Below are 11,237 nucleotides of genomic sequence, written 5' to 3'. Positions count from 1 at the left end.
CATCTCATCGTTGCAGTGCTCAATAATGTACTTGCAGCCATGAGCGTATCATTGGTTTGTGAATTATACAGCGTGAATTGTACGTTTTACAGTTAAGTTAGTCAGCAATCGACGTGTTGTGATAACAATTGGTGAAAATAATAGTGCTAATAAGTGTTTAAGCGTTACATAATTATATTTCTACACCGTTCTCAAACTACTCAAAAAATGGGAGACATGGTCGGGCCTTCCACGTCGAAAAAGGTAAAACGGTCGGAGTCTCGGTCAGTAAGAGAAAAACAAATTGTACTGCGAGTATTTCACTGTCTTGAAAGAGATCATCAGCCACCAAAAGATGACTGTGTGCATATGTGCTGTAATTGTACGTGTGTACCTCCGAATAACCAACCGGGCATTTCTACATCATTAAGTTCCACAATTACAAAAGATAAATTAGTTGATATGTGCTCTGATTATACCGGTGTATCAAAATCATCGATTTACAAAATACCAAGAGAAGCAGAAATTCATTGGCACGTACAAACGCCAAAAACTAGTAGCGGTCGAAAAAAAAATCACAGTTGATGAAGAAGCCAAAACCAGTATACGCAGAACTATTCACAGTTTCTTTTTCAGAAATGAGCTGCCCACACTACAAACAATTCTGGAGGCACTTAGCGATCATGAATTGGTCCCAAAAATGGGTAAAGAAACTTTTAGGAAAAGTTGACAGGAAAAGCATTCTCATTGAACGTCAAGAAATAATAGCATGGAGAAGAAACTATCTAAGAAAAATTGACGAATTTCGGAAGCTCAAAAAAGAATTGTACTTCATGGACGAGACATGGGTTAACCAAGGACATACGGTATGGCAGGATGGTAATATAACAAGTGCACGACAAGCCTTTAATGAAGGTTTGTCAGTTGGGTTAAAACAGCCATCTGGAAAAGGTAGTCGTCTGATAGTTACGCATATAGGAAGCGACAGTGGATTTTTACCAAATGGTGAATTAATATTTAAATCTAAGAAAACAGGCGACTATCATGAAGAGATGAATGCGGAGGTGTTTGAAAAATGGTTTGAAGGCATCATTCAACTTGTGGAACCTGGGTCTGTCATCGTCATGGACAATGCCCCATACCATAGTCGACATTTAGAACCATTACCGAAACAATCATGGAAAAAAGCAGCAATTCAAGAATGGTTTATTAATAAGAACATCCAATATAACAAATATAGTTTAAAGGCAGAACTACTTCAGCTAACAAAATTGCACACAGACAAATATAAAAAATTCGCAGTGGATGAAATGGCGTTAAGTCGTGGAATTACAGTTTTAAGGTTACCACCATACCACTGCGAATTAAACCCAATAGAATTAATCTGGGCGCAAGTAAAAGGATATGTGGCACGAGAAAACAGAACATTTGAATTAGTGGACGTGCAACATCACCTACAAGAAGCTATTCGAACTGTTTCTGCAGAAGACTGGAAGAAATGCATGCAGTATGTTTTAAAAGAAGAGCAAAAAATGTGGGACGTAGACAACCGTATTGAACACAATATTGAACCAATCATAATTCACTTTGATGATAGCGGTAGCAACAGTGACGAATCTGAGGTTGAAGATTAGACGAAAATTTGTACTTTTACATTTATATTACATTCTATTATCAAAAATTTGTAATTTGTATTTTCTAGTACCCCTGACGATGAGTTTAAGTTACTCGAAAGCTTGAGAATAGTTATAAAGAGTTCACTTATCAATTGCTGCAACCCAATAGTGAAAAAAAGTTATATATATATATATATATATATATATATATATATATATATATATATATATATATATATATATATATATATATATATATATATATATATTGTGTTTTTTATTAATATTGTTAATTTATTTGGTACCTACTATAATTACCACGATTATTACTCCGTTTTCATAAGGCCCACCTAATGACTACAACGATTAGGTAAATTACGATATTGCAAAGTTTTAATGAAATAAATAAAAAATGTGTATGAATATTTCAACTAATTGTACTAAGAGTTTTTCTTTCATTCTTAACCCTCTCAAAAATTAATAAGCACGCCCCCGATTTGCTGTCAACTGGGCTTACTTCTACTCTCAATCATTATTGGTTTTCGTATAAGACAATCACATTAGGTAAAAACAAGTACAAACATATTAAACCTTGGATTACCATGGAACTCATAGATTCTATAAAGTACCGGGATTATCTTAAGAAAACATGGAATAACACCAAAACAATTGATAAAAATTAAATACAAGAACTATAGAAACAAATTGACCAGACTGATCAGGCAAACAAAAAATCAATATTTCAGAAGTTGAAGCAAACGGTGATTGTAAAAAAACTTGGAAAATTATTAAAGATATTTCAAATGAAAACAGCACTAAAAATAACGTACAAAACATAACAATTATAAAATCAAATGGTGAAAAAATTAGTGAAAATGTTGAGAAAATAAAATTGTTTAATGAATATTTCATAAACATTGAGCAGGACATATTAAAAAAAATCCCTGCCGTAGATTTGCCAAACGGTTTTCTAAAAAACATCTATAAATTCTATTATGTTCTGCGAATACAAGTAATTATCTTGATTGCAAATCTCAAAAATAACTGCTCCCTAGGACCTGATGGAATAACTGCTAAAATGATAAAACATACTCACACACAGATCATAGGACCCTTGGTACATATTATAAATTTATCGTTTCAAACAGGAGCCGTGCCGCGACAATGGAAAGAATCAGTCGTAACACCAGTCTATAAAACGGGTAAAAAAAATCGCACATGTACGAATACATACTATAAGTAAAATAAACAAGAATATCAATTAGAGATGGTCATCGTAAAATTCCTGCAAGCTATAATAGGGCCTGGTGATTTAAACTCCTTTGATGTCTTTTCGGAAGTATTCAATGTTCAGATTTGCTTCTTTGAGGCATTCAGGCAGGTGATTGTACATTTTAACACCGTTATAAAAAAAAGAATCCTTGATTAATGCGGAGGAAGGGATAGGCAGTTTCAGGTTATTTTTGTTACTCATGCGGGTGTTGTAATGGAAATAATTGTTGTTATATCGCAATATATTTTTTCTAACGAGACACACAGTTTCTGTTTCTGTTTTTGTTAATATTCGTTTTTCTTTAAATATGAGCTAGCATGATTCACGTGGATTCATCTTGTATATGTGTCTGATTGCTCTTTTTTGTAATTTAAAAATAGAATTAAGAAGGTGGGAACTGCACACCCCCCAAAAAGGTATACCGTATCTCAGGTGCGTTTCTATCATAGCATGATATGCAGTTCTTGCTGTAGAGCTTCCAAGTTCTCTAGATATAACTCTCAGTGCATAGCACCTCGAGGTAACTGTAGCCCTCAGTTTTTTATGTGGTTTTCGAATTTCAGACCTTTGTCTATATAAAGTCCTAGAAACCTAGCGCAATCTTTATTTTCAATAGTTCCGTTAGCTAAGGGTAAATTGTCAAGATCACATTTAAAAGAGATCATATTTGTTTTGCTGATATTGAATGATAATAAATTTGAATCACACCAAGACGTTATAATTGAAATGTCTCTGGATATGTTTTCATGAAGATTATCCACTGATACACTATGCCACAAAATTGTGGTATCGTCTGCAAAAAGAGTTAGTTTGCCAGATACATCTATAGTTAATAAGTCATTAATATATACAAGAAAGAGGATCGGGCCTAGTACTGAACCTTGTGGTACACCCGAATTGATTTCTAGTTTTTTTGATAGTTCGTTTGTCCTCACCATCTGACTTCGTCCCGTTAAATATGACTGAAACCACTCGAGCGTTTTTCCTCTACAACTATAATAATACAACTTATGCAGGAGTAAATTGTGGTTAACACAGTCGAACGCTTCCGCAAAATCACAGAAGACTGCCGCGGCTACATCTCCAATGTTAATATTTGCATATACCTCATACAGAAAACTGAAAATTGCGTCATGGGTGTTTTTATTGGTTTGGAAGCCGAATTGATTTTCATTGATTACTTTGTGAGTTACAAGAAACTCATTGAGCCTTTTTTTGACGAGTTGTTCGATAATTTTTGCCAACGTAGGTATGAGGGAAATTGGCCGATAGTTTGAAGGGTCTTCAAGATCGCCACCTTTGTGTAGAGGGATGACTACCGATAATTTTAAGAAAGATGGGAACACTCCACTATGGAATGAAAAGTTTATCAGTAACACAAGAGTTTCAAGGGCTTCAATTGGGAGATTTTCAAAAATTTTAATTGAGATGTCATCAAAACCTACTGCTTTTTTATTTTTTATGTCTTTGATCACTTCTGCAAGCTCATAAATATTAGTGTCTTGCAGTGTAAAGGATTCCTTAATTGATACGTTTTCAAGGTGGATTAGTGGATCATACGGTGGGGAAATTACTGAGTTTATTAGCGATTGTACAGTAAAAGTTATTGATTTCATCTGAGCTGATAGGGATATCGGTGATTCTTTTCTTTTTATTCTTATCTTGTATATCGTTAATGATAGACCTTTAAATGTTAGTAAGACGAAATTTATGACATTTTCTCTGCAAAACACTGATCAGCCACACAGAACAAAACTGAAAATGAAAAGTTTGAGATGCGACTCACATCAACCATGTACATGTGATATAATAGAAAAGACTTCAACTATCAAATACTTGGGTGTTATGCTGGACCAGCATTTCAGGTGGGATGAACACGTAAGTCAAGTCACAAAAAGACTGAGAAAGCTTATGTACACCTTCTATAACCTACGAGATATTCTAGATAGGAAGAATTTGAGAATGTGTTATACATATTTAGCTGAGTCGGTAATACGGTATTGTATAATAGCTTAGGTGTAATTTTCAACTTTTTGATGAATTCAAAATAGCACATAAAATAGTTATTCATGTAATCTAATTATTTAACTCAATTTAACTGAACATTTAATTGAATGTTAACTGAATGAATAAATTGGAAATTGAAAATTGGAAAAATTAAAACCGTTTAACATAATTTTTTTCACTTATTTTATTTTGTTTCGATTTTTTATTAATTTCCAACTCCTCATTTAGCTTTAGCCATGGAATGTTTTAGCTCAACTTGTACAATTTTATATTTTGATCGAGTGTAATTTAGCTTCATTGTGCTGAATAAAGGATTGATAAATAAATGAACTTGTACGTTCAACATACATACATGATTAGAGCCGAAATTGGGAGGAGACAGATGGAAGTTCTGATTAGACCGATATAAATTCTAGAATTTGCAGCTTCTATCATAGATAGTGTTATTAATTTTCATCAAGTAACGGGTCGATGTATTCTTAATTCATAGAATCAATTTTTTTGAAAATTTGATTTAATTCATTTGAATCTTGATTCATCTTGTTATTGGAACGATAATCAATATTGACTGGAAGTCTAATTAACGGAGGTATTTCATAATTACGACATGTAGGTAAGACTAATAGCTCATTTTTTCTTTCAATTTCACATGTAAACATAATATTCGAGGAGAGGCAAAGTTTTATATTTTACTTTTATTGTGATCAACAATTGCAATTGAATAATCTATATATCGAACCCGAATGTGTGAAAAGTAATAGTTTTGTTTAAAGGTGATTGACAATGTTTCATGGTGAATTTCATCAGTTCGGACTTCCATTGTCTAATATGATATAAAATGATTCGAAGTTCCTGAAAGAATCAATAAAATTAAAATGAATAGCTGAAAATAATCATATTAAAAAAAACTTAAATGAAATTACAATAAAATAAAATACAAGCAATAATTGAAAATTGAAAAATTAAAAAGAAATAGAAATTTCAAGATTTCAAGTTACTTCACGACGTTTCGATTGTTAGTATCCACAATCGTCTTCGGGTGATGACTGGACTTATTTCTCCGAAAGATGGCTGAATGCGTTGTTGGACAACTGTATACATACATACATTCGTATGTATACAGACATTAGATATATTCGATTTTTGTGTTAGGAATCACACGTTAAAATGTGAGACCTCGTTTGTCCTTAGCTCGCACAAGTTTCGACTTCTGAGGGTTGTGGTTCGAATAGGTGCGACAGCTTGTTAACGAAAAAACATATTTTAAACAGATGTAAACATATTTATCAGACCTATACAGGTCATCGACGTGTTCCTCTAAGGTTGGTTGCTTTAAGTCGACAGCTTTTTATTAAACTAAGTTTTTTTATTTTGTTCTTACCTTTTACCATTGGTTTTATCTGAGCGAAGGTTACATTATAAATATATCGTGTGACGATGTATGTTCGCTGCGTATTGTCTGACCCGTGCTCGGAATCTTACGATAAAAGGTATGACCTTGTTGATCGTTTTATCCCACAAATTTATATTTAGTTCTTATGGAAACGACAGTGGTTTATCGGTTAAACCAATTCAGCATCTTTCGTTTTAGCATATTAATTTTTTTTGCATGTTGTTCATTATTCGTTATTATTCTTGGAATCAGAATGGACTGTTGACGCATTTCATGGTAGTAGATAGCATTGAGTTTATCAATGACCTTTCACAACAAAGATTAATAAATAAGTCACCTGCAGATTTAAATTGGTCGATCCAAAAATATTATTTACAAAAACATATGTTTCGTTAGCGAGTTCAAAGCAGACGTTTCAATCGTATCCCAAAATGAAGACGTTTGTTATAGCGGTAATTTTCTTTCATGTCTATAGTAAGTACACATTCATATATATACAGGATGATTTAATGAAAAAAAACAAGTTCAATTTTTCGTGGTTTAGAAAATACATCGATCGAATAAATTAGTTTTTATTTTGAGAGGAAGATCTTTCATGCATATTCTTTTCCACCCTCTCGGTGTGGTGATGATCAACTTTTGAATCTTTCATGGAATTAGGCATCAATCGATGCTTTTACTTAGAAATGTAGTAATGAATCAATTTTTTCCTAGTAGATGGATCAGTTAAGAAAGACAGTAGTGAGGTGGTCTGCAAGTTCAACCGATTTAGGTCCGTTTTATTTTTGTAAGATCACTTGAAAACCGAAACTTATAAAAATCAAACAGATCATCTCTATATGATTCACTTCTCCGATTTTTGCTGGATTTTTTAACATTATATCGTAAATACATCCGACACTGCGTTGAATAAAACCTCTATTACTGTATGAAAACCAGAAGGATACTATCTTGAATACTTGTTTGAGTAAACTCATGAATGTTATTCATTTTATTTACATTATTCTGGCTTTTTGCTTAATATATATACCTGTTATTCTAGAAGTGTTTAGTTTGACAGTGACAGTGAGAATCTGAATGAATCTGTAAATAACTTTAATAATCATAATTTAGTGCATGAACAAACATGTCAACTCATGTCACATCTACGTAATAGTTTTACACGAGTTGAAATGTTGGAAATATATTTGAAAACGAGTAGCGCTTCCTGAATGAATCCTTGAGATTAGGTTAGGTTAGGTCCAAAGTGAGTGGGTCTATTCGACCCCCCACCGCAACCCGCAAGGGTTTATTGTGGCTCACGCATATTCACACTCGGCCAAATAAACCCAGCTTCTTAACGAAGCCGACTAGTTTGTATGGTGAGTGGTCTTTCAGATCAGATGGTAAGAGTACGGCTCTGTCGAACTCTAAAGACCTGATTCGGTCCCCAGCGGGGCAGGCACAAAGTATATGCTCTGTTAATGAGGTAGTCGGGTGGTCAAGTTGCAAGATTCCCACCTTGATACCCACGACAACCTTCCCATATGGGGGTTTTTGCACGTCAGCTACACCTGACGATGCCTTAGATTTAGCCGTGCAGGGCTTTTTCGCCTCTGGTTTTGGTGAATCATCACTTGAGCGCAAACGTTTGCTAACCTGCTCATGGGGGGGTTTGTTCCCCCACCTGAGACAGATTCTGCGTACGCCGCTCAAGAATCTGGTGCAAGGCGGTTTTATAAGGTACCCCGCTCTTGAGAGACGACTCAGCCGTTTCCTGGCTGCATCAACAAACCTTTTTTTTTAAGGTTCAGTTATTGGATCCGGAGTTGGGGAGTTGAGAAGCTCTCCCTCCTGAACTAAATTTACAGGGAGGTCAGTTGGAGTCGTAAACTCAACATTCGCCTCCTCTGTAAATTCACTCCTGAACTGAATTTACAGACAGGTCAGTTGGAGTCGTTAACTCGACATCCATCTTCTCTGTAGCCTCGCTCCTGAACTAAATTGATAGAGAGGTCAGTTGGAGTCGTAAACTCGACATCCATCTCTTCTGTAGACTCGCTCCTGAACTAAATTTACTGGGAGGTCGGTTGAGGTCGTAAACTCGACATCCATCTCTTCTATAGACTCGCTCTTGAATTAAATTTACAGGAAGGTCAGTTGAAGTCGTAAACTCGACATCCATCTCCTCTGTAGACTCGCTCCTGAACTAAATTTACAGGGAGGTCAGTTGGAGTCGTAAGCTCGACATCCATCTCCTCTATGGAATCAGGGTCAGAAAGAATTTTTAAGTTTACTCTGTTCATAAAAGTCCCACGAGTAGCTAGGGAAAGAAGGTCAATCACGGCAGAGCCCCGCATTACCGTGACAAGGCGATGCTACGACGAGATTTCTCCCGGTATCTGGAAGGTTCCGTAGAGACAGCTGGTAGGCTCAGTATCATTCATCCTCTCGGCACGGGTACACACACCTTAGCCATCGTTGAAATGCCATTCAGTTAGGGAATAACAGAACCACAAGTGATTCTGTCATTCCCGTATCCAACGGGGCTACGTGGAAGCAGGCATCCGATGGCCAGTTTGCTCAACCCCCACATCCCAAGCCGATGCACTCGCCGAAAACAGCATGCACAGTGGTTCAGGTAGTGAAAGATGAACAAGGACAGCCAACCCGCCTTGAGATACTCCATTAAATATTTTGCGACAAATATCCATGCTGTTTCTCAGATAAAAATTTAAGAAATGGTGAAAATCATACATGCCAATTGTGCCTTGTCAATTTACTTATGATTTATAAATAATTGATGTCTAGAAGTAACTTCAAACTCAGTTCTACTTTTTCAGGTTTTGGTGATGGTTCCATTGAAGATAAATGGTTCGAAAAAGAAGTTATCAAAAATTTAGCAGGGTTGCTCAAAGAGAAATTCAATGCGACGCACATTTTCGATGTAATCAAAGTAGCTAAAACAGCACAACAGAAATGTCCTAATATCGAGGGGAAACTTGAAGTAAGTTATTTGATGAATAACGTACTATTTTACCATTTGGATTGATGTGATGAGTTTGATAGACAAAAGAGATGCATATCTTAAAAATTGAAATATAGATGGTACTGAAGGGGAGCTCATATAAGATAAAGTTTCTGATATCTTTTGCTGAAAATGATTTTTATATACCACTGAAGTGGTGTTACAAAAATTGGTGTAGAAGTGTAGAAATGTGTAAATACGATTTAAGATAAAAAATTATAACATACAAATAAATATTGAAAATGATAAGTTACTTCCGTTATATACGAAATTTCACTTTGATTTCGATTTTTCAAACAAACTTTATAAACAATTGGATAAAACATTATATGTATCACATGGCAGAGAATCAGATTTAGGTATATCCTTGGCTACTTTCATTGCACCGCAAATAAATTGGTAGCCGCGGCAGTATATCTGTTACTTCTTTGCCTAATTTAACAAAAAACTATTTTAAAATTGTTCACTTAGAATTTAGCTATGTTTCACTCTCAATTACTCTATTAAATTTATTTGTAGGGTGTTCTCGATTCAATAACAGAGTGTATCACAGACATTGAGATAGGATCAGACACTTTCTGTTCTCTCATAAGAAAAAACTGGGCAAAATGTTCAAAACCACTTTTTGATGAAGTTACAAATTGTTTACCCGTGGAATCCAAAGATCTTCCACACATGTTTGGAAAGGCTCTGTTTGCCATTGTAGATCAAGCTTGCAATTCAACCGGCGAACAAATTATGGGTAGGTATTCTACAATATCTGAATGTCCACAGAATATAATTTCTCACAACGAAAGTTTTTGAATCAATGTTTTACACTATGCAGCATCTTTCAACGATCAAAATCCTGTATCATACAATAAAAATTAGAACTCGTTTCCAGAATTGTTTAATCCTTGTGGATTCCAAGAAGATATCAGAATTTTTCAAAAATGTGAGGATGTTTGGAACCTGTTGATGGGTCACAAGACTGTGCTTCCATCAAAGAATATTGTTTGCTCGTAAGTAAGTATTGAGTATGTATTAGTGTTATTTCAAGACGGGATTTTTTCCAGAATGTTACCTAAGTTGAAAAACTGCGCAATGGCACATGAAAGATCCTCTTGTAGAAATCCAATCACCAGAGAAGGTAACAATCAGTTTTACGAAGCAGTAGTAGGTGCTACTAAAGATGACTGTGATGGAGAGAATCAACCTTGACGTGGAACGAATAAAACATTTACTAATCTTATGGAGGGTAGACCTAAGGAGAACCATCTCTTTTAAGTGTCCCTTCAAGCCATTAAATTAGAGAGACGACACTGTAGCAAGAGTGTAAAATTTAAATGAAGTACTAAAAGTTGAAGAATAAGGAGAGCTACATAAAACTGAAGTGGAAAACCTCGCTCGCAATATTTACTAAATAATATTCCCTCTATATCGTCAACAACTCGAGTCGTTGAAAATATTAAATATTCGAACTCACCATACTTTATGATCTCTATAATTGCTAAGTTCATATCATACCACTTCTAATATCAGTGCCATTTTGGTCAAATTTTGAACTACAATTTATCATTTACTAGTGGACACTTTTTCAGCTAAATCCCCACTTGGGATAGTTCTTCTTACCTCTACCCTCCATAACTACTGTATACAAAATATTATATGAAAATATGACATTTTTGACTTTATATTGTGTTTTATTATCGCTAATTTTTTGTTGGTTGGAAGAAAGTACGCACTAAATATAAAATAAATCAAATCAACTTACATGTTGAACATTCATGGCTATTCCTTGAAGGTTGCATTTCTCTTCAATTATCCATATACAGAAACAAAAATCTGCTCTTCCAAATATATTACATGAAATGAATAAAATTTCACTCACATGGAACACTGTCATCCTCATTGGCGGACATCTACGTTTCGGAATAGAACACTTGCCTTCTTGTCTCTTCAGCAACAATCTGGATAACATTA

The 11,237-nt window shown here is 34.8% G+C and overlaps 1 protein-coding gene across 1 annotated transcript; it reads left to right on the top strand.

Annotated features, from left to right (window-relative positions):
- The first annotated feature begins 6,585 nt into the window (after positions 1–6,585).
- Positions 6,586–10,948, top strand: LOC111508567 (uncharacterized). Its single transcript, XM_023164116.2, has 5 exons — positions 6,586–6,742; positions 9,091–9,254; positions 9,795–10,017; positions 10,159–10,276; positions 10,331–10,948. Exons 1-5 carry the CDS (start codon positions 6,700–6,702, stop codon positions 10,473–10,475), a joined length of 693 nt encoding a protein of 230 aa, XP_023019884.1. The 5' UTR covers positions 6,586–6,699; the 3' UTR covers positions 10,476–10,948.
- Positions 10,949–11,237: the final 289 nt, after the last annotated feature.

Source organism: Leptinotarsa decemlineata, unplaced genomic scaffold, assembly GCF_025532065.1.
Source record: "Leptinotarsa decemlineata unplaced genomic scaffold, Ldec_3_MD MMD2_tig00000008_RagTag_RagTag, whole genome shotgun sequence".
NCBI lineage: Eukaryota > Metazoa > Arthropoda > Insecta > Coleoptera > Chrysomelidae > Leptinotarsa > Leptinotarsa decemlineata.
Note: the sequence above shows the minus strand (reverse complement) of the source record. Positions and strands in the feature narration are given on the sequence as shown.